This window comes from Mesoplodon mirus (assembly GCF_964341445.2).
Source record: "Mesoplodon mirus genome assembly, chromosome: 4".
Classification (NCBI taxonomy): Eukaryota; Metazoa; Chordata; class Mammalia; order Artiodactyla; family Ziphiidae; genus Mesoplodon; species Mesoplodon mirus.
Window position 1 is genome coordinate 166,534,772 of NC_138979.1, and position 25,085 is coordinate 166,559,856.

The 25,085-nt window shown below is 35.3% G+C and overlaps 1 protein-coding gene across 3 annotated transcripts in view; it reads right to left on the reverse strand.

The window, feature by feature from the left end:
* The window catches only part of CEP128 (centrosomal protein 128), a 442,632-nt gene that overhangs the window by 398,055 nt on the left and 19,492 nt on the right, over positions 1-25,085 (reverse strand). For all 3 annotated transcript variants that reach the window (XM_082619712.1, XM_082619711.1, XM_082619713.1), the window contains 4 exons: positions 24,280-24,441; positions 22,506-22,592; positions 2,632-2,758; positions 1,444-1,562 (listed from right to left, as the gene is read on the reverse strand). In XM_082619712.1, the coding sequence (XP_082475838.1) occupies positions 1,444-1,562; positions 2,632-2,758; positions 22,506-22,592; positions 24,280-24,426 (480 nt within the window). In that variant the 5' untranslated portion in view covers positions 24,427-24,441. The remainder of the gene's footprint in view (positions 1-1,443; positions 1,563-2,631; positions 2,759-22,505; positions 22,593-24,279; positions 24,442-25,085) is intronic.

Genomic DNA, 25,085 nt, shown 5'->3' on the forward strand with positions numbered 1-25,085 from the left:
CCACCCTCCCCAAATGGTCATCTGATCTTCAAGACCTTTCATTTTATCCAACAAATAGTTTTTAAATCTACCACTTTCTCTACAACTCCATTTATCCTAATCCAAATGGCCATCAGCTCACACCCAGAACACAGCAATATCCCTCTAATTGGTTTACCCACACTGACTCCATTTTCTACACTAGAGCCAGAGTGATCTTTTCAAAGTAATTGTCACCTTCTTACATGGCTGTGCATGGTCTCAGGGTTTCACACTTCTTTAGCCACATGGCCTTCTTTAAATTACTCATAGGTGCTATCTTCCTTCCTGCCAAGGTATTTGTTCTACCTCAAATGACTCTTACTCAACTTTCGGATCTCAGCTCAATCAGCCTTTCTTTGGGAAGCCTTCCCTAACTGCGGCAGGTCCCTCTATAAACACTCCTATAGCCCTATGCTTCCTTCCGTTAGAGCATGCATCTCGGCTCATAATTATGGGTGTATTTACATACTTTTTGATTAGTATCTAGCTCCCCCTCTAAATTGTAAGCTCCGTGAAAAGGCAAGGTTTTTGCTCATCACTGTTTCCAAGCACAAGCACTGTCCCAGGACAAAGGCACTAAATAAATAAAATGAAAGAGTAAGTAATATTAGGATATTGTTCTCTGCTCTAGGTTTTATCACATAATCCACACTAGCAAGTTGCACCTACCAAAAAATAACACTGTCAAGGAAAAGTTTCTACAAGGCGTCTTCTAATGCACTTGGTTCTGTTATCTCTTTATCTTATGTTATAATAAGGGAAAGGTACAGATGAGTATCCTAACAAACTCTGAGTCCTCAATCTTAAAACTACCAAAACAAAGATGTCAAAGTTTGCAACATCTCCTAGTCCTTATCTAATTAATTTAGCTACCCAAAGCAATAACAAAAAAAATTTTTTTCAGCTCTTGCATAGAAGTTTAAAGAAGCATGAAAAGAAATATAGCTATAGAACTAATACCTTCAAAAGCTTTAGTGAATACATAGGAAAAGCCTAGAATTCCTGCTTAATACAAAGTGGCTCCATCAATGATTCAACAATCAGAAAAACACTAATGGAAAAATCAATAGGTTAACCACACAAAGACTAACTTGTTCATACTAAACTAAACTTAGCAAAATAGAAACTAGCTGACTTAGCAGAGCTTGGAAAAGAGCGAGCCATCTGAGCAAGGAAACAAAACATGTCCAGCTAAACTCACTCTTAAATGTTCTACAAAATATAATAATCCTCCATAACAAAATTCAAAATAAATGTATGATGATCAATACATTGAAAATAAAATACTTTACTTGGTTTAAAAAAAATCATTACAAAGTTAGTGATGATCAAACTCTCAGTTAAAATACAGCCATAAAATTCAAGTGTTAGTGATTTAAATAGAAATGCAAGGAACCAGACTACAGAATGGGTACAAAATACCTGGCCCATGTCATCAGTCTCCCGAACAAATCGGACACCAGTTCTGGACCTATTTCGTTTAATACCCTGTTGATCCCCATAGTCCTTCAGAGGTGAGGTAGGTGGAAAACGGTGGCTCTCTTTACAGAAGAAAGAAAAGGGAAAGGATTAAAAACACCACATGAGAAGAAACGATCTAAAATTTTACTCAGGAAATACACAGAAAACATGGATATATACATGTGCCCTCAGCCTGGATTATTTCCCACAGACAATCACAAACAAATATCTTGCTGTGGCCATAAAATTCCACAAAACTGGCACTTATCTTGCTCTTAAAGCAGGTAAAATGAACAACTGAAGTAACCTGGAACTAAAACACATCAAAAATTCTAATTGGCTGTACTTTTCAAAGAAGCAATATAGTATTTTCTCTTACATAAAAATAGTAAGTTGCTAAAAAAAAATAACTTTCATGACTCCCTAAAATAATACTAATAAAACAGAATTTTTCAAATAACAAATTATCTAAAATCTGAATGGTGTTTAAAAATCAGTATAAATTAAACTACATAAAGAAAAATAGCTGATTGTGATTTTTAATCATTATTATCATGACCAATAATGATATTAACAAAACAAGCTACTAATGTTCACTCTGTCTAAATCGCCTCTCTTCACTGCAGACTTTTCTAAGTCTCTTCTATTCAAACATGAACCTCAGTGCTGCAGGAAAGTATAATTATATGCAAACTAAGTGTTATCACCTTTTATGTAGCCATTGAAATCGAGCTGCACACCAAGGATAAAATTCCCCTGTTATTAACAAGTGTCACAGGATATTTCATAATGAGACTTTTGAAAAACTATGAACCTAGGACAAGACTTCTAATCCAGAAAGTACACCACACAGTAAATCCTATTTGTGTGTGTGTTTCGACTGGAGGCAGACAATTAAATAAGGTTCTGTCAGGTGAAGCTCTACATGGTTCACAGAGCCTGAGAAGAAAAAAGTAACAGACTCAGCATATCAAAGTCCCATTGAACATACTTCAAAATACTCTAAAACCCTGACTGCATCTTCTAACACCTTATTTGTATGATTTTATGTATGGGTTATATTTGTCTAAATACTACATGTATTCAATATGTACTTCAGGAATATTTTTAAGACAAAGAAAAGGTTTTCAGAACATCTGAAGAGTTTACCTGTCACAGTGCCACCATCGAGGTCACTTGTACTCAGACTTGTAACAGAAATACTTCTCCCTCCTGAGTTTCTCAGTAACCGTTGACTCCTCAGTTGGCCTACTGATTGCTCCAAGCTTTCTTTTAACTAAATTAAAGGATACAATGAAGGGAGATTTATTCTCTTTAAAAAACTTCCAGATACAAATAGCCTAGAGATTTTAAAGCTATTTATGAACTATCTGGGTTCCCAAAGAGAATTTATATCAGAGAAAATTGTGAACTAAGTTATGTTAATAGAAATATAAAAATAGTAAACATAAATATTTTAAGACCCAATTCTAACATCTGGTTTTAAATAGCATCTGTCACTACCTATTCCATCTTTCTATTAGCATCAGATTGATGTGCCACCCATGCTTAGAAACATAACAAGGCCAACACATCTGAAAAAGAGAAAGCCTTCCTCCCTTCTAAACATTCCTTCAGAAACCTCAGATCTATAATAAACAGGAAAATGAACAGCTGTCACAGTGACTTATGCTTTGAAAAAAAAGTGCACCGCCCAATTCTGTATCAGAGTATCTTTCATTCATTCAAAGATTTCAAATTCTGGAAAACCATGTGGTCAGATGTTGAACTGTTAGTACAAACTGGGATCACAGCTGTCCAAATGCTCTCTTCAGGTTATTAGGGAGTTAGCCACCAGGGAATATAAGACAACATCTTTTAAGACCTAAAGAGCTACAATAAATAAAATCACGCTTAATACTGAGAATATCATCCAGAGCTGTACAGAACTATCGACCTGAAAAGAGGATTCAACTAAAACCCAAAGGAACAAAGAGTAAAACTTAGGAAAATCCACATACCCTGAGTTGCTGAGAAACTTCTGGTCTAGACATTTTACCCATGGATGAATAAAAAATAATATTAATAAAAATAATGTATGGATCCAGAAAACAAGTCATCTATAACTCTTTAAAGAGAATGTCAAAACAAAACAATTGATTGAAAAGAGAAGGCTTCCTAAATTCAGCCAGAATTAAAAGGTAGAACACCACTTATGGAGGGAATAAGTTGGTTTCCTTGGGGAACTGTGCAGAAAGAGAGTAGCTTCAACTGAAGGAAGAGCACAGCTGAAACAGAATATGAGTCACAAATGAGCAAATCCTTTTTCACTTTGGTTGTTTGGACTTAGCTGTTCTGGAGAACCAAGGTTAAAATAGTCTGGATTAAAAGAAGTAGAGTTAGAATTTCAACAATTTATCTCTATTACCACTCTCATTTCTGAAAAAAGAAAGAAAGAAAGAAAGAAAAAGCTAATATTTCCATACCCTCTGTTTTCTGCTTCTCTAAACTGGCATATGTACAATACCATCCTGCCTTGAGTGTTCACCAGCTGTAGAACCTAGACTATCAATCCAGGAAACATACAGTGAGGCCTGGGAGAACTAAGGTCTACCTGGAGAGTAATTTATACACAAGTAAAATAAAACACTATGTTTAACATGTAAGTAGTCAAGAGGTCTTACACAGTGAACACAAAATAGCATATCAGTAATCTATGACAAAGAGTCAGAATAAAATTGTACAATGTTAAAATTAAAAAGCTCAAATCCAAACTGTAACATGAAAAAAAGGACTAGAAAGGTAAAATGACTTTAGATCACACAAATTAGTGACAGAACCAGCTCTACTAACTTTTCCTGTGTTTATTATTTGCATCTTTCAAGTTAAGCCTGATGTCAGCATCCCTTTTTTTCATAGTTTTTTTTTTTTTAATTGAAGTAAAGTTGATTATCCTTTTGGAAGTAAAGTCAGCTCACATTTCTAATTATTGCTTCTTTTTGAAGGTAATTTGCCCCTTACAGCTCTGGCTCTGTTTAAGATTTTCTCTTTGACTTTGAGTGTCAATGGTTTTACAATGATATGACTATGTACAGCTTTACTTGTAGTTATCCCATTTCTGACCCGTAGAGATCATGGAATCTGTAGCTTAATCTCTTTCATGTGTTGTAAATTTTCAGCCACATCTCTTCATTCTTTCTGCTTCATTCTTTGTTTCCTCTCCTGGAAATCCAGTTGGATTTAAGTTTTATCTTTTTTACCAAATCCCATGGGTCATTTACGCTCTTTTCTGTATTGTTCATCCTTTTGTTCCTCCGTTCTTCTTTTTGGATATATTATGCTGATCTATCTCTCAATTTATTAATTCTCTCTTCAACTGTATACAAGCTGTTACTTAATCCATCTGCTGATGGTTTTTTCTAATTTATTTGTTTGTTTATCTTAGTTATATTTTTCAGTTTCTGTAATTTTTGTTTTTTCTTTGTTTGGTTTTTTTAGAGTTTTCAATTCTTTGTCAAAATTCTCAATCTTTTAATTTCTTGAACAGGTTAATCATAGTTATTTTATAATCTCCTACTTGTTTCTGTTGTCTGTTTTTTCCCCTGGTTTTCAGTCAACTCTTGTATTTTCTTATGCCTGAGTATTTTTTTATCATGTGATAGACATTGTATATGAAAACTGTAGAGTTATTTAAAGCTCTGGATGATGACATCTTCCTTCAGAAGGGATTTGGGTTTGCTTCTATGAGGAAGTCAGGCTAGGGTCACTAGGAAACCCAATGTACCTTAATTCATTAGAACTGAGATGATTCAAAGCTGGGCTTCTGTCCCCATCAGCACTGGTCAATTTTCAATTTATCACTGCTCTTATTTTCAATTCACCATTTTTCCTAGGCTATCACCCTTTGGGGTCTCAATCAAAGGCTGGAGGGTTCCTGAACTCCAATTTTGGTCTCCCTAGCCTCTTTGAGTCTACAGATAGCTCTAATCTTATCTGCTTCTAAGCCACCTCTTTTGAAATCAGCTACTGCCTTGACAGAAAAAGAGTCCCAAATGTAGGACTCTTCCTTCTGGACTTCTAGTTTTGCCAGATTTTGACTATAAAATTCCTCACTGGCTTGGTAGTTCTCTGATGGTTTCATAATATTGTTTTTTACATTTTTTTTACCTTTCCAGTTGATCTGAGTGGGAGAGTTGATCCAAAATAATCTTATCTACCAATGCCAGAAGCAGAACTTGCCAGCATCCTTTTTTAGTGGGCTTATTTGCTAACAAATCCTGAGCTGTAACTAAAAGCTGATTAAGAAGATGAATTTTCACACACACATGCACACACACAATATCACTGCTAACAACAACAAAAAACTCACCATAGAACATATGGGAAAATACTGCAGAACAAGAGAAATGATACATTACCCCCAAAAATCTAGGAGGAATAACAGATGTTGGAAAATCGATCATTTCAGAAATAAGATAAAAAGTTAGACAAACTATTTGGCAACCTCATTTTAAAACTCTCAAAAGATATATCATAAGCCATTGAACAGATGAACAGGCTAATACATAAAGACCAAAAAAATGAATTGTAAAAGGTAAATGAGTGAGATAAAGATTTATTTTAATCACTCCTACAAACATCATGGCAAAAACAGATCCTCCACCTAAGATACAAAACTAAACATGTAATAAAATTAGAACCTACACTTAAAGTAGCAATAATACAACAGACATGGCACAAAATCTAGTCATGATGTACAAAACCAATTTGATAACTCCTAAAATACAAAAACCAAAAGATAAAAAGATATAAAATTTGTTTTAAACTCTTTAGGATTATAACTTCTAATTAGGTGCAAAAGCAAACCAAACTCGAAATTACATAAAAACAAAACAACACTAATAAAATTCAATTTAATATTAATTTATAATACTATGATGGATAATGCTATTTTGCTGAAACTAAATCAGTGTTCCACACAGACTGTGGTACTGACTGCAATGGTGCAGTCTCTAAGTTTATCATGAATACCTCACCACATACCAAGTGTTGATTCCGTTTCCCCTACTTTCCCCTATATAAACTACCACAAAACCAGCATCATGGAACATGTTATGACATATTTTCACCTCAACTTGATATAAATGTACCATTTACATATTAGGTCTATTCTTTTATCTCTGTTCATTTGACATTAGACTAAAACAAATGAAGCATTACTATAATATACCAGTAAGAATAAAATTAAACTTGGGCACTGAAATTGAATGGCAATACTTGTTTGCAAGGTAGTTTATCCAAATTGTTAAGACATGCTTTTAAACATAGAAGTCAAGTGGGAAATCTCTCTATAGCCAAAGATGAAATAATTGGGGCACTGATAAAAATATTAACTACAATGGAATAAAGCAGTTCAAATATGAATAAATCTGTGAGTTAATGATACTCAAGGAGAAAAAAAATAGTCACTGGTCACCAGCAGAGAATGCTAGGGAAATAACTCATTATTTTGGAAACTAGTAAATAAATTTAAAAAATTTTAAACCGTATAAGCTTTTAGATTAACATTAACATAGCAAATTTTAAAATCCTCATAGAGATCTCTGAAAGCCCTGTGACATCTCTACTTGAAAGTCTGATTTGAGACAAAATATAAGTCAAGCTTAGAGAATCGAAAAATACATACAACTCAGAAAAACGGACTATACTGCACACCAAATCTATGAAAAGAGATCATCCAGGCAGCAATGGGTACTCCATATAAGAAGTATGATCATTAAAAACATCATGATTGGGCCTTCCCTGGTGGCGCAGTGGTTGAGAGTCCGCCTGCCAATGCAGGGGACACGGGTTCGTGCCCCTGTCCGGGAAGATCCCACATGCCACAGAGCGGCTGGGCCCGTGAGCCATGGCCGCTGAGCCTGCGTGCCCAGAGCCTGTGCTCCACAACGGGAGAGGCCACAACAGTGAGAGGCCCGCATATTGCAAAAAAAAAAAAAAAAAAAAATCATGATTCACAAGGACCAGAGGAAAGCCTAGCAGTACTTTCTTCAGTTCTACTCCTTTTGTTTCTGTTCCTGTTGACATTTCTCACACCCTAATATGTTATTTTGAGGATGAAATAAGATAATGTATGTAAAATAATTAGAGCAATGCCTAAGGAAGATTAGTTTGTTGAGTAAATGGTAGTTTTTACTGTGATGACTACAGACAATGAATATAAGAGCAAAAGTAAATGAAGAAATGGGATGTTTTAATCTGGAGAAGCTCTTTAGAAGAATGTCATTCCCTAAAAATGACTTCACTGAATTCTTCTAGTTGTATATCTACAGACTCTTATACAGCAAAAATATCAATATTCTCACTATCAGCTATTTCTTTTTAACCCCACATCTAACTCCTCCATAATATAATTCAAATTTCATTCCAGCATTATCACTTTTCATTTCTTTGCCACACTTTCACCTTTTTGACCAATTCCTTTATTATTATTATTATTTATTCTTGTAAAATAGCATCCAGGTTTATCATTGGGAGGCAAGGAGGTATCACAACTGCAATTTTCACTGTCTGCGACCCATCAGCAACAGACTTCAAAAGCAGCAATTTGTTATTTATACAATAATGTGTGGACTGAAGAGCCAGCAGCAAAGTTTGTCCTTTTTGCAGTTACTCATCGTTCGTATACTGTTGTGTTAGCTGAAATGTGAATTGTGTCGTTTGGGGACTGCTGTTATTTGACCAAATAGGGGTAATGAAATTCATGCACATCGAAACCATGCAACAAGGACCAACTGTCTTCACTTTTCAGAGTCCTGAAATAGCTGCTCCATGCATTCGGAGAGGTTTTATAGCTGTATTCAGTGGAAGAGTATGCTAAACTCCACCTCGTCTGGGACCAGAACTCTGGTTTGTTTGTTTAAGTAAAAAAATATTGACTTTCCAAAATTCATTAATAGCAAGCTTCTTGACCAGTTTCTGGGAAGGTAAGGTTTCCAAGTAACTGTAAACAACTAAGAAACTAGGCACCCACTTCACACACACTATCAAAAATGGCTAAGAAATAAATCATATTCAGTAAAATTTGACTTCAATAAGACGAGATGAAAAAAGGCAAAGAACCACATGGGTAAACTTCCTTGGTCAATTTACAGTGACTGATACTAATAACCAGTGTATCTCACATATTCACATTGTCAACAAAACTAATCACATCCTTGACTAAGCTCACTGTGAGAAAGAGAAAAATATATCACACTAAAACTCGTCACTAGGAAATTCTTAAAAGATATCTACCATTACTTCCACAAAGAGACCATAATAAAAATAAAGTAGGAACAGTGATTACTCACACTTAAATATGGTAGCTACCAAATATTCAAATAATTAGCTTACAAACAAATGAAAAACACAACTTTAAAAAAAAAAGCCAACAAAAACCTTGATAAAAATTCTAAATGCTGCAATTCAAAGTCAGCTTAAATTCTGGAAACCATTAAAGATCCTATTTAGTTTCTCCAGATACTTTCTTACTCCAAAGTATCCCTTATTTTCATACTAAGAAAATATATCCCCTAACACAACACAGGTTATACAGAAATGCATGCAAAGTATAGGCAACCGCATTCACTTAGCTGCATAGTTGAGCAGAAATTGGAAACATCTGAATATTTCATCTAACCATTTAGTTTTGTTTTCACCTGACAGTAAAGAGTCACTATTCAGCAAACGCACTGGTGACTATGGAGACTGTGTAATAAGTTTAGATATACCTATAATGTTGACATTAGAAACAAAAAAACAATTAAAGTACTTTGATTTACAAATGTTAGGGGTCAACTTGGCAAAATCCAGGGCAAGAGTAGAGGCAGAAAAGAGGTCATTTTAAAAAGTTTGTCCTGGGTAATAATGTCAACCGTAGGCACATTGATTAAGTGCTTTCTGCTTGACTTTCCTTCACTGCCCATTTCTCCACAGAATGCCAAGCTTGATCTGGCAATACACTGCAGAATAGATTGGTTGTAGAGTTAATTTTATCAGCTCTATTTTGGTTCCTTACAGTCTATTAAAACTAGAACAAAGAGAAGGAGGAGGACAAAAAAGGAGGTGGAAGAGGTGGAGGAGGGGAGTTTTATAAAATTAGAGTGCAAATTTATGGTTTGCATACTTTTCTGGTCCCACCATCTGTTGCTGAAATGTATTTTTTAAATGGTTGCTGCTATCTTATTTTTTATTTACCAGAAAGATCATTAGCTCTCACTGCTATCCCTAACCTCTGTCCATAGGCTGATTTATGGAAATATAAGTCTATACTAATACTTCTGAAATTTAGAAATTCCCTTTCAAATGATACATATTTATTTATGTGACTATTTTATTTTTAAATGAGATCTCATATATTCAAAGCCCATTTAGCAAACATATTCTAACAATTTTTAAAATTTTTTTAAAGTATTTCCATATAATATTCTGAATGTTATTAAATGAGCATACATGGGGGCTTCCCTGGTGGTCCAGTGGCTAAGACTCTGAGCTCCCAATGCAGGGGGGCTGGGTTCGATCCCTAGTCAGAGAACTAGATCCCACATGCTGCAACTAAGAGTTAGCATGCCATAACTAAAGATCCTGCATGCCTCAACTAAGACCCAGTGCAGCTAAATAAATAAATTTTTTTTAAATGAGCATGCATGGAAAATGGAATGTGCTCTTAATAGTACATTACTGTATTTTGGGTGGACAGACAATATAATCATGAACATAAGGGCAAAAAATCAGCATTATGTATGCTGTCTAATTTAGCATATACTTAGAAGTCAAAACAATCAGATACACCTATCACTGTGAACGTTACAACACATTATGTTGTTTATAGTCACAATAATACACAAAAGAAACTGAAGTTAGGCCCAATGAATTCAAGGAAAGGAAAGGAAGAATACTGAGTGCCTATAATGTACCAAGTACTTAATCTATATTAAGAACATAGCAAATACTTGAAGATAGGGATTACTGGATGAATTAAAGAAGTAACAAGAACATAAATGTTTAGCAAGTGTCTAAAACAGCGTGACTACTTCAATAAATGTTAGTTATAATAAGGCATATATACTTATGCTCATTTTTCAGATGATTAAACTCAAGTTCAGAAAGGTTTGATAACTTGCCCAAAGTCACTGAAATGGTTTCTAGTGGAAAAAAATCAGGATTCAATTTTAAGTCTGACTCCGAAGTCTACATTTTTCTACTAGCCTCAAAGCAAAATTTTGTAAAAATTATTCTCCTGTCTAGTAGTTTCACAAGAAACTTGGCAATAAAATTTTAAACATAAGACTCTAAGAACCTAATTCCTAAGACCTGAAATATATTTACAAAAAAAGGTTCTAACAGAATTCAGTTGTTCCATTATAATTTCTTACCCATAGATTCTCACTACTTAGCACTGAAGTTGTTAAAAGATGGAACAGTTCTCACCTTTAGGACAATTAGTAGAACTCAGCCAGAGGAAAGGGATGGGTACCTTCAGATCTGGGATATTACAAATGGCTTGTGCCTGGCTCCAAACCATTAACATTAAGCTTCTGGGCTGTCACTATGTATATATGACAACTGAAATCCATTGAAAAGAAGAAAAAAACCTGGACTTTATTATTTAACATTCAAATTCTTCCAAAGTTCATATATGCCAGATGGTAACGTCCTATTACTCCCAAAGGGAAATTTTAATCAGAGTACTTAATTAGAAGAAAAATTACCTATTAATGCAAGCCTCTAAGCTCTAATTTGATTTTACTATATTTTAACCACTCTTTACCTTAAAAATGTACTTAATGAATCTGCTGATTTGAATCAAAAGAACTGTATCTTTCTTTATACCAAATATTAACCTACTTTAGCCTCATCAGCTGCAGCCCAAATTTCCACTGCAGAAGGTATTAACTTATTATGTTGAATATTCCTTCTTGAGGGCATTCCATTTTTATGGCATTAACATAAAAACAGACCTGTTCTCTCATGAATAGGAACACACAGCTCTAGAAATGTTCTAAACATTAAGCTAATCAACTGCACTATTTAACACAGGAGTATATGTTCCAAATATTCCCAGTCAACTTTCATATAAAACCAACCCCACAGGTCCTCTTTGGACCAAATGTTCTCAGACCTCCCAAGAAATTTACAGCATGAGAAATAATGCAGGATGACACTTACTTAAGGTCATGAAGTTCATTAAAACCAAAGATCCTAAGTCATACTCTCCAACTTAATATGGCTCATTGGTTGGGCTGGCTACAAGAAAGCCTTGTTAAAAAAAAAAAAATCAGTGGTTGTTACTTAGGAAGAAGGGGGAAACCAAGGCTGGTGTAGGCAACCTGTAGAATCCACCACACTGCCTTAAGTGGCAGCTAGAACAGCCAACTTTGGCAAGCCTTCAATGCCAATCCTAGCTCAGCATCAGATTTCTTCCCATTCTGTTTCTGTATTTGTTCCATCTAACTCTCATTCTGGACATTGCACCAACTGTAACATTAATGACTTGTGTGACAATGGGCTTTGGTTTTTCAATCAGTTAAGATAATTTCCAGTTTATAAATGTAAATTATATAACCCTTCAAACTTTGAATCCAAAATCCCAATTTTCAGAAAAATTAAATTCATATCATCAATAAAATGTGGGCAAGCACAACTCAATGATGTGAATGAATCCTGATGCTCAGTTTTGGGATAATAGCCTATCCTTGGCTCTGTCACTGACTAACTGTGAGACTGTGGGCAAACTAGTACCCATTCTGTGCCTTAGTATTTTTAGCTGGTAAATGAGGATAATAATAGTATCTACCTAATAGGAGTGTTGAGAGAATTAAATGAGTTACCACAAAAAAAAAAGGTACCTGTAAACTAAGCTTATGAAGATATTCCCAAAGAGAATATGAAAAGGTAGATGCTACTTCTCTACGAAACACCACACACCCCATTGCTGATCCTCTAACACTGCTCAACTCATCACAGAGAGAGGCCTTCACATATTATAAGCAAATAAATAAATTTACAGTTGGAATAAAGAGTCAAGAAAACAACAGTGAAATTATGTACATTTCAAGAAAAGGTAGTCAAAAAAGTGACTCATCATGACTCCTGACCCTTACAAAACCAACAGGAATAATTCTCACAATTCTCTTGTTAGGGCAGATCGTCTCAGGAGGAAAGCATTGCACTGAATATTTACATAGCTCCTCACTCACTGGCGAATTATGTTCACCAAACTGAACCTCCATAAAATAAATATGTAAGTTCATATACAGTTGACCCTTGAACAACATGGGTTTGAACTGCATTGTTCACCTGCGAATTTTTTTCAGTAGTAAATACCACAGTACTACATGATCCAAGGTTCGTTGAATCCATGAACACAGAACCACAGATACAGAGGAATTGCAGAGAAGGAGGAACCTCAGATACCAAGGGCCAACTATAAGTTATACACGAATTTTCAACTGTGTGGAAGGCCAGAGCTCCAAACCCCATGTTGTTCAAAGCTAAACTGTGTATCACTTGTATCCATTTCCTGAGGTTTAGCATTAGTATCATTTATAAAATCTAAGTTAAAAGTAAAAGTTCTTGAGATAGCCTCATCCACCAGAGGGCAGACAGCAGAAGCAAGAAGAACTACAGTCCTGCAGCCTGTGGAACAAACACCACATTCACAGAAAGATAGACAAGATGAAAAGGAAGAGGGCTATGTACCAAATGAAGGAACAAGATAAAACCCCAGAAAAACAACTAAATGAAGTGGAGATAGGCAACTTACAGAAAAAGAATTCAGAATAATGATAGTGAATATGATCCAGGACCTCAGAAAAAGAATGGAGGCAAAGATCGAGAAGATGCAAAAAATGTTTAACAAAGACCTAGAAAAATTAAAGAAAAAACAAACAGAGATGAACAATACAATAAGTGAAATGAACACTACACTAGAAGGAATCAATAGCAGAAAAACTAAGGCAGAAGAACGGATAAGTGACCTGCAAGACAGAATGGTGGAATTCACTGCTGCAGAACAGCATAAAGAAAAAAGAATGAAAAGAAATGAAGACAGCCTAAGAGGCCTCTGGGACAACATTAAATGCAACAACATTCACGTTATAGGGGTCCCAGAAGGAGAAGAGAGAGAGACAGGACCCGAGAAAATATCTGAAGAGATTATAGTCGAAAACTTCCCTAACATGGGAAAGGAAATAGCCACGCAACTCCAGGAAGCGCACAGAGTCCCATACAGGATAAACCCAAGGAGAAACACGCCAAGACACATAGTAATCGAATTGGCAAAAATTAAAGACAAAGAAAAATTATTAAAAGCACCAAGGGAAAAATAACAAATAACATAAAAGGGAACTCCCATAAGGTTAACAGCTGATTTCTCAGCAGAAACTCTACAAGCCAGAAGGGAGTGGCAAGATACACTTAAAGTGATGAAAGGGAAGAACCTATAACCAAGATTACTCTACCCGGCAAGGATATCATTGAGATTCGTTGGAGAAATCAAAAGCTTTACAGACAAGCAAAAGCTAAGAGAATTCAGCACCACCAAACCAGCTCTACAACAAATGCTAAAGGAACTTCTCTAAGTGGGCAACACAAGAGAAGAAAAGCACTTACAAAAACAAACACAAAACAATTTAAAAAATGGTCACAAAACTTACATATCGATAATTACATTAAACATGAATGGAGTAAATGCTCCAACCAAAAGACATAGGCTTACTGAATAGATTAAAAAACAAGACCCATATATATGCTGTCTACAAGAGACCCACTTCAGATCTAGGGACACATACAGGGGATGGAAAATGATATTCCATGCAAATGGAAATCAAAAGAAAGCTGGAGTAGCAATACTCATATCAGATAAAATAGACTTTAAAATAAAGAATGTTACAAGAGACAAGGAAGGACACTACATAATGATCAAGGAATCAATCCAAGAAGAAGATATAACAATTATAAATATATATGCACCCAACATAGGAGCACCTCAATACATAAGGCAACTGCTAACAGCTGTAAAAGAGGAAATCGACAGTAACACAATAGTGGGGGACTTTAACACCTGACTTACACCAATGGACAGATCATCCAAAAGGAAAATAAATAAAGAAACAGAAGCTTTAAATGACACAACAGACTAGATAGATTTAACTGCTATTTATAGGACATTCCATCCAAAAACAGCAGATTACACTTTCTTCTCAAGTGCACACAGAACATTCTCTAGGATAGATCACATATTGGGTCACAAATCAAGCTTCAGTAAATTTAAGAAAATTGAACTCATATCAAGCATCTTTTCTGACCACAGTGCTATGAGAGTAGAAATCAATTACAGGGGAAAAAAACATAAAAAACACAAACACATGGAGGCTAAACACTACATTACTAAATAACCAAGAGATCACTGAAGAAATCAGAGAGGAAATCAAAAAATACCTAGAGACAAATGACAATGAAAACATGACAATCCAAAACCTATGGGATGCAGCAAAAGCAGTTCTAAGAGGGAAGTTTACACCTATACAAGCCTACCTCAAGAAACAAGAAAAATCTCAAACAAACTCTCTAACCTTACACCTAAAGGAACTAGAGAAAGAAGAACAAACAAAACCCAAAGTTAGCAGAAGGAAAGAAATCATAAAGATCAGATCAGAAATAAATGAAATAGAAACAAAGAAAACAATAGCAAAGATCAATAAAACTAAAAGCTGGTTCTTTCAGAAGGTAAACAAAATTGATAAGCCATTAGCCAGACTCATCAAGAAAAAAAGGGAGAAGACTCAAATCAACAGAATTAGAAAGGAAAAAGGAGAAGAAACAACTGACACTGCAGAAATACAAAGGATCGTGAGAGATTACTACAAGCAACTCTATGCCAATAAAATGGACAACCTGGAAGAAATGGACAAATTCTTAGAAAAGTACAACTTTCTGAGACTGAACCAGGAAGAAACAGAAAATATAAACAGACCAATCAGAAGCACTGAAATTAAGACTGTGATTAAAATATTCCAACAAACAAAAGTCCAGGACCAGATGGCTTTCACAGGCGAGATGTATCAAACATTTAGAGAAGAGCTAATACCTATCCTTCTCAAACTCTTCCAAAATACAGCAGAGGGAGGAAAACTCCCCAACTCATTCTACAAGGCCACCATCACCCTGATACCAAAACCAGACAAAGATACTACAAAGATACTACAATTTCTTCTGTAAAGAAAATTACACACCAATATCACTCATGAATATAGATGCAAAAATCCTCAACAAAACACGAGCAAACAGAATCCAACAACATATTAAAAGGATAATACACCATAATCAAGTGGGATTTATTCCAGGGATGCAAAGATTCTTCAATATATGCAAATCAATCAATCTGATACACCATATTAACAAATTGAAGAATAAAAACCATACGATCATCTCAATAGATGCAGAAAAAGCTTTTGACAAAATTCAACACCCATTTCTGATAAAAACTCTCCAGAAAGTGGGCATAGACGGAACCTACTTCAACATAATAAAGGCCATATGCAACAAACCCACAGCAAACATCATTCTCAACAGTGAAAAACTGAAAGCATTTCCTCTAAGATCAGGAACACGACAAGGATGTCCACTCTCACCGCTAGTATTCAACATAGTTTTGGAAGTCCTAGCCACGGCAATCAGAGAAGAAAAAGGAATACAAGTCAGAAAACAAGAAGTCAACCTGTCACTGTTTACAGATGACATGATACTATACATAGAGAATCCTAAAGATGCCACCAGAAAACTACTAGAGCTAATCAATGAATCTGGTAAAGTTGCAGGATACAAAATTAATGCACAGAAATCTCTTGCATTCCTAAACACTAATGATGAAAAATCTGAAAGAGAAATTAAGGAAACACTCCCATTTACCACTGCAACAAGAAGAATAAAATACCTAGGAATAAACCTAGTAAGGAGAAAAAAGACCTGTATGCAGATAACTATAAGACACTGATGAAAGAAATTAAAGTTGATACAAGCAGATGGAGAGATATACTATGTTCTTGGATTGGAAGAATCAATACTGTGAAAATGACTATACTACCCAAAGCAATCTACAGATTCAATGTAATCCCTATCAAATTACCAATGGCATTTTTTATGGAACTAGAACAAAAAATCTTAAAATTTGTATGGAGACACAAAAGACCCCGAATAGCCAAAGCAGTCTTGATGGAAAAAACAGAGCTGATGGAATCAGTCACCCTGACTTCAGACTATACTACAAAGCTACAGTAATCAAGACAATATGGTACTGGCACAAAAACAGAAGCACAGATCAATGGAACAAGATAAAAAGCCCAGAGGTAAACCCACGCACCTAAGGTCAACTAATCTATGACAAAGGAGGCAAGGATATACAATGGAGAAAAGACAGCCTCTTCAACAAGTGGTGCTGGGAAAACTGGACCGCTACATGTAAAAGAATGAAATTAGAACACTCCCTAACACCATACACAAAAATAAACTCAAAATGGATTAGAGACCTAAATGTAAGACCGGACACTATAAAACTCTTGGAGGAAAACAGAGGAAGAAAACTCTTTGACATAAATCACAGCAAGATCTTTTTTGATCCACCTCCTAGAGTAATGGAAATAAAAACAAAAATAAACAAATGGGACCTAATGAAACTTTAAAGCTTCTGCACAGCAAAGGAAACCATAAACAAGACGAAAAGACAACCCTCAGAATGGGAGAAAGTATTTGCAAATGAATCAACAGACAAAGGATTAATCTCCAAAATATATAAACAGCTCATGCAGCTCAATATTAAAAAAACAAACAACCCAATCCAAAAATGGGCAGAAGACCTAAATAGACATTTCTCCAAAGAAGACATACAGATGGCCAAGAAGCACATGAAAAGCTGCTCAACATCACTAATTATTAGAGAAATGCAAATCAAAACGACAATTAGGTATCATCTCACAACAGTTAGAATGGGCTTCATCAGAAAATCTACAAACAACAAATGCTGGAGAGGTTGTGGAGAAAAGGGGACCCTCTTGCACTGTTGGTGGGAATGTAAATTGATACAGCCACTATAGAGAACAGTATGGAGGTTCCTTAAAATCCTAAAATAGAATTACCATATGATCCAGCAATCCCACCCCACTACTGGGCATATACCCAGAGAAAACCACAATTCAAAAAGACACATGCATCCCAATGTTCACTGCAGCACTATCTACAATAGCCAGGTCATGGAAGCAACCTAAATGCCCATCAACAGACGAATGGATAAAGATGATGTGGTACATATATACAATGGAATATTACTCAGCCATAAAAAGGAATGAAATTGGGTCATTTGTTGAGACATGTATGGATCTAGAGACTGTCATAGAGTGAAGTCAGTCAGAAAGAAAAGAACAAATATCGTATATTAATGCATATATGTGGAACCTAGAAAAATGGTGCAGATGAACCGGTTTTCAGGGCAGAAATTGAGACAAAGATGTAGAGAACAAACGTATGGACACCAAGGGGGGAAAGCCGTGGGGGGTGGGGGTAGTGGTGTGATGAATTGGGTGATTGGGATTGACATGCATATACTGATGTGTATAAAACTGATGACTAATAAGAACCTGCTGTATAAAATACTAAAATAAAATTCAAAAAAGTTTTAAATAAATAAATAAAAATAATAAAAGTTCTTGTCTTCTCTAGAGCAGAATGGCTGATCCCATTTCCTAGGAAATGTCTTATATTTTAAAAGAGAAATGCTAATTTCAACTAGGCAATGGATATTTAACATGGAGAAATTTTTTTAACAGTTGAACACTGATTAAAATGGATTAACCATTTTAAAATATTAAATGATATTAAAATTCAATATCCATTCATGATAAAAACTCTTACCAAAGTGGGTATAGGGGGAACATATCTCATAATAATGAAAGCTATTTATGATAAACCCACAGCCAACATAATACTCAATGGCGAAAAGCTGAAAGCCTTCCCACTAAAATCTGGAACAGGACAAGGATGCCCTCTCACCACTCCTATTCAACATAGTATTGGAAGTCCTAGCCACAGCAGCCAGACAAGAAAAAGAAATAAAAGGTATCCACATTGGAAGGGAAGAGGTAAAATTGTCATTATATGCAGATGACATGATACTATATACAGAAAATCCTAAAGACTCAACACAAAAACTACTAGAACTGATAAACGAATTCAGCAAGGTAGCAGGATACAAGGTTAGCATACAGAAATCTGTTGCATTTCTTTGCACTAACAATGAAATATCAGAAAAGGCATGTAAACAAACAATCCCTAACAATCCCTTTTAAAATTGCATCCAAAAACAAGAAAAAGTACTTAGGAATAAACCTGACCAAAGAGGTTTTGAAAGACTTATATGCTGAGAACTATAAAACATTGATAAAAGAAATTGAAGATGACTCAAAGAAATGGAAAGATATCCTACACTCTTAGATTGGAAGAATTAATATAGTTAAAATGGTAATACAGCCCAAAGCAATCTACAGATTTAATGCAAACCCCATCAAAATACCCATGACATTTTTCACAGAACTGCAACAAATAATCCTAAAATTTATATGGAACCATAAAAGAGGCAGAATTGCCAAAGCTATCCTGAGGAAAAAGAACAAAGCTAGAGGCATGACCCTCCCAAACTTCAGACAATACTACAAAAAGCTACAGTAATCCAAACAGCATGGTACTGGCACAAAAACAGACATATAGATCAATGGAACAGGATAGAGAGCTCAGAAATAAACGCACATACCGATGGTCAATTAATCTACAACAAAGGAGGCAAGAATACATGATGGAGAAAAGACAGTCTCTCCAGCAAGTGGTGTTGGGAAAGCTGGAAAGTCACATGTAAATCAATGAAGTTAGAACACTCCCTCACACCATACACAAAAATAAACTCAAAATGGCTTAAAGACTTAAATATAAGACATGACACCATAAAACTCCTAGAAGAGAACATAGACAAAACATTCTACAAAATAAATCATAGCAATGTTTTCTTAGTTCAGTCTCCCATGGCAATAGAAATAAAAGCAAAAAGAAACAAATGGGACATAATCAAATTTATAAGCTTTTGCACAGCAAAGGAAACCATAAACAAAATGAAAAGACAACCTACGGAATGGGAGAAAATATTTGCAAACAATGCGACAAAGGATTAATTTCCAAAATAAACAAACAGCTCATACAACTCAATAACAACAACAACAACAAAAAAATCCAATCAAAAAATGGGCAGAAGACCTAAATAGACATTTCTCCAAAGAAGACATACAGACGGCCAGTAGGCATATGAAAAGATGCTCAACATTACTAATTATTAGAGAGATGAAAATCAAATCGCAGTGCGGTATCACCTCACACCAGTCAGAATGGCCATCATTAAAAAGTCTGCAAATAATAAACGCTAATGAGGGTGTGAAGAAAAAGGAACACTCCTACACTGTTGGTGGGAAAGTAAACTGGTGCAGCACTATGGAAAAAGGTATGGATGTTCCTTAAAAAACTAAAAATAGAATTGCCATAAGATCCAGCAATCCCACTCCTGGGCATGTATCCAGAAAAAACTCTAATTCAAAAAGATGCATGCACCCCAATGTTCATAGCAGCAGTACTTACAATAGCCAAGACATGGAAGCAACCTAAATGTCCATCAACAGATGAATGGATAAAGAAGATGCGGTATATACATATATATAATGGAATACTACTCAGCCATAAAAAATGGAATAACGCCATTTGCAGCAACATTGGATGAACCTAGAGATTATAATACTAAGTGAAGTAAGTCAGAAAGAGGAAGACAAATATCATATGATATCACTTATATGTGGAAACTAAAAGATGATACAAATGAACTTATTTACAAAACAGACTCACAGACATAGAAAACTATGGTTACCAAAGGGGAAAGGGGGTGGGTGAGGGATTAATTAGGAATTTGAGATAAGCAGATACAAACTATTATATATAAAGTAGATAAACAGGGTCCTACTCTATAGCACAGGGAACTATATTCAATATCCTATAATAAACCATAATGGAAAAGAATATTAAAATATATATGCATGTGTGTGTAACTGAATTACTTTGCTGTACACCAGAAACTAACACATTGTAAATTAACTATACCTCAATAAAATAATAATTATAATAATAATAATTTGAAAGTGGATTAGCCTATTACAGGCTAATTGAAAAAAAATAGCAGGTTCTACAACAAGAGAACTTGCATGAGCTGGAGCACAGTCTCAAAAAGAAAGAAACAAACAAATCACTCTCCAGGGTCCCTCCCTAGACAGAACACACAATAATTAAAATTTTTTAAATAGAGGATAATACTATCATGTACTTAGAGGACTTAAAGAATACAAATAGAAAGATTCAGATAAATCACATGATAGTTGGCACATTACATACACTCATTTTTAGGTATGCCCATTTTACTGCTATATTTCGTAACAGTAAGTATTTTAATGCTAAGAAAGCAATTTTCACTGAGCAGCCCATCAGATTCACTTGTTGTGAGAAATACTCTTTCTGAGTTGCACATCTTCCCATAGATTACAGCAGGTGCCCCCCAGGTTACTTACAGGTGGTGGGGTGGAAATCATTGCTCTATCGAGGGAGTGTAATATAAGGCAATGAGTGACATCCCCCTCTGGCATGCTGGGAGCAGAAATCACTGAGAGACAACTACTTTAACAGAACAAGAATTTGAGGAAGCTAAGGGGAAGACTCTAGACCAGACAAGGAACAGCCTAAAGTAAAAGGAAAGAATCTTATTTTCCTGTGTCCTATTTTAAATGAGTGGCTTTGCAGTCTAGGTACTTACAACTCAGATGGGAAAGAAATACCTGTTGAGCTTATCTACTTCCCATGTATAAAACTACTCCCCCAGAGCTCAGCATTATTCAATTCTAGGCCTACCAATTCTAGGAGAACACATTCTGTGTTTTAAAAGCTTACCTGTACAGAAGTTTCACTTAATACATAGTTTTATTTCCCAATTGCTCAATTCAAGGGAAATTCGTCTAATATTCAACCTGACAAAGTAGGTTTTTCTCTGCTACTGGTTAATAATGGTTTTAATTTTTTACTAATAAATTAAAGAGCAAAGAATTCACTCCCATTATTAATAAGGTAGTTAAATCTAAAACATTTCATGAGCTACCCAAATATATAAAATCTATGGCCCCATCTGCAAATATACCATAAATCATAAAAATCTGGTAGATACAAGAAAGTCCAAGTTTATTTTCTAAATGAAAGTAGTAAAAAAACCTTATGAGAGAAAATATGTTCCCTGTGCTCAAGCAATTAGCTTCCAATTACAAGCAAATGATGACTATACTTCTGTTTTGTAAAAAGAAAATAACAAATAATCAATTAAACTTGGGACTTATATGACAACTCAGTACAGCACAGATATATATAAAACTATCATTACAGCACACATGTAATATTAATCTTATTAGAGTGTATACTCATAATTAGAAACATGAAGGAATAAATTTAATTGGTTTTCTAAGAATTTACAGAAGATGAGTTAGCAAATTCCAAAAGGAAATAAGAGACAGAATTAGCAAAATATTAATTAAAAAAATATTCATTTTAGGGAATTCCCTGGTGGTCCAGTGGTTAGGACTCCACGCTCTCACTGCCGAGGGCCCGGGGTTTAATCTCTAGTCAGGGGACTAAAATCGCACAAGCCATGTGGTGCAGCCAAAAAATAAAAAACTAAAGCTTTCAAATTCAATAGAACCTAATCTATATAAACTAGCTGGCAAGCCATCTGACAAGCTAAATTTAAACTATAAAATAATAAAGCAGTTGAAAAGCTAAAGCTATTCACAGTGGTTAAGTCCTTTATCTCACATCCATACTCCTCAACAACTAAATTTCCAAAAAGGTGGGTAAGAGAAAATGCAAACATAAGTAAACATTCTTACGTGTTCTATAGCCCCTGCCTGTCCATTACTATATTCTCGATACTGTCCAAGCATCTGGTCGACTTGCCGCAGGTTCCGACTGGTGTCCTAAAGAAAGAAAGTGGACTTTATTAATTGCTCCAAACAGTGTTTTCCCCAATCAATCTTAGCAGCATATCAAACAGCTGGGTCACCCGTTTGCAAAAGGTACAATTTATATAATAATTAAGTTGGGTATCAATATACTTCATAAATATCAAATAAATCTTATTAACAGCACTGACAGAGAAACTCAAATCCGTCTGCAATTTACTTGTGTGAAATCTGAAGCACAAAATTTCAATCCTTATCCAAGGTTCCATAATAAGTTGGCAACAAAACCATAAATTGGAAAAGAATCCTCATCGTCAATTTGTGCACCTCAACTAATTCAGACCCTCTTTATAGAAGAGAAATCCTGAGAAAAATCTAGTCGATTGTGTTCACGACAAGCAGATCATTAGGATCAATGTTATTTCCGTTATTACTTTACCTCAAGAAATCCATTAAGAGAAAAGAAAACAAAGAATCCTTTAACGTTTAGCTATAAAATTTGTTTGTAATTACAATAAAAATGGTTTCCACCTAAATATGCTAGGTTTCACCTGAGAGGTAAATGGAGGCATTTCTTTCAAAAATATATACTTACTAATATGTTTCAGTAGTGGGAAAGTAGAAGAATTTGTACTGCAAAAATCCAATATTATGTTAATTTAAATAAGTTTAGAAAGAAAAAGGCTCCTGAGTTTTAAATCAAATTATGGTTTCTCCACCAGAAATTAGCCTCTTCTTATCTAAGCATACTAACCCAAAGCAATTGAAAGCCAAAATCCATGTTTATCCAGGCAAAACGGAAGTAAGAGATTAAAGGGTAGGAAAAAAAGTCTGAGTTTTCTTTGTGTCCTTCCTCCACCTCTCTTCCAAAGCCCTTTCCTATGGAGGGAATGTAAACTGCTGCCACTCAAACTTCCAAACGCTGTCAAAAATTAGCCTCTAAATACAAATGGCATCTCAGTATCATTCATCCATGAATAATTTACCTACCCAAAATATGAACAACTTCTCTAAAGGCAAATGTCCACAAGAAGCTAAACTATGGTAATAATTCCTATTGGTTTCACTCCCACAGTATTTTATTTGGAAATACTGCCTTATCCCAAAACATTTCCACAACCTATCATATATTTCAAATATATCTTTACTGACTGTGTCAGGCAGAATAATGCCCCCAAAGATGTCCAAGTCCTAATCCCTCGAACCTATGTATATGTTTCCTTATATGGCAAAAGGGATTTTGCAGCTATGATTAAGTTAAGAACCTTGAGATGAGGAGATTATCCTGGATTACTGGGTGGACTCAATCACAAGCATCCTTAAAAGTGGAAGAGGGAAGCAGAAGAGTAGTCAGAGTGATATGATGTAAGAAGTACTCAACCCACCCTTCCTGGCTTTGAAGAGGAAGGAAGGAGCTACAAAACAAGGAATGTCGGCAGCCTCTAGAAGCTGGAAAAGGAACAGATATTTCCCTAGGGCCTCCAAAAAGGAATACAGCCCTACTGACATCCTGCTTTTAGTCCAATGAAACCAGGGTCAGATTCTGACCTACAGAACTGTAAGAAAATAAATTTCTGGGTTTTTTAGACATTAGTTTTGTGCAAATTTGTTACTGTGGCATAAAAAATGAATATACTGACCGAAACCATTTCTTAGCTCAACCTAGTTAAAATCTATTACATGCAACCATTGCCAAACTAACCTGTAAAGTACTCGTTATAGTGTTGACCTTCTCAGTGACATCCACAGTAGGACGATTTCGAGTTTCCCTGTGTATTGAACTGGCAGCCCGTCGACCCAATCGGTCACGAGAGCGGAAGTGGTCTGAATCGTTGGAGGATCCTGCCATTGAGGTGCAAAAATCCTTAAAAATAAATCCAGGTCAAGGTCAATCAAATGGTAAAGAGCACAGAAATAAGAGATTAATTAAACTATTTACTTTTTGATCTTTTAAAGGATTTATTACATTAGCCCTTTGCCATATCATAATTACTAACACATAGCTTGAAAACACAAGTCACTTCCACATGTAATTCTCCCTCCTTTGTTTTTTCTGGTTTATGAGCAATTCCTCAGACATTTACAACTCCAAATAATAATAATCACTTAGTTTTGTGCAATGCTCCTAAATTTTATAAGCTCTTTCACATACAGTATCTCACATAACTCTACCAACAACACTGTAAGGTATATGAGACACATAGATTGGTATCTCTACAATGAAGGAAAAAAAAAAACACAGATATTCTCTAAGGTTAGAACCTGCAGGTCTCAATATTAGTCTGATGTCCATTCTTTTTTCTTTAATTTATTTATTTTATATTTTTGGCTGCATTGGGTCTTTGTTGCCGCGCACAGGCTTTCTCTAGTTGCAGCGAGCTGGACCTACTCTTTGTTGCGGTGTGCAGGCTTCTCATTGCGGTGGCTTCTCTTGTTGCAGAGCATGGGCTCTAGGTGCATAGGCTTCAGTAGCTGTGGTGCACAGGCTTAGTGGTTGTGGCTCACGGG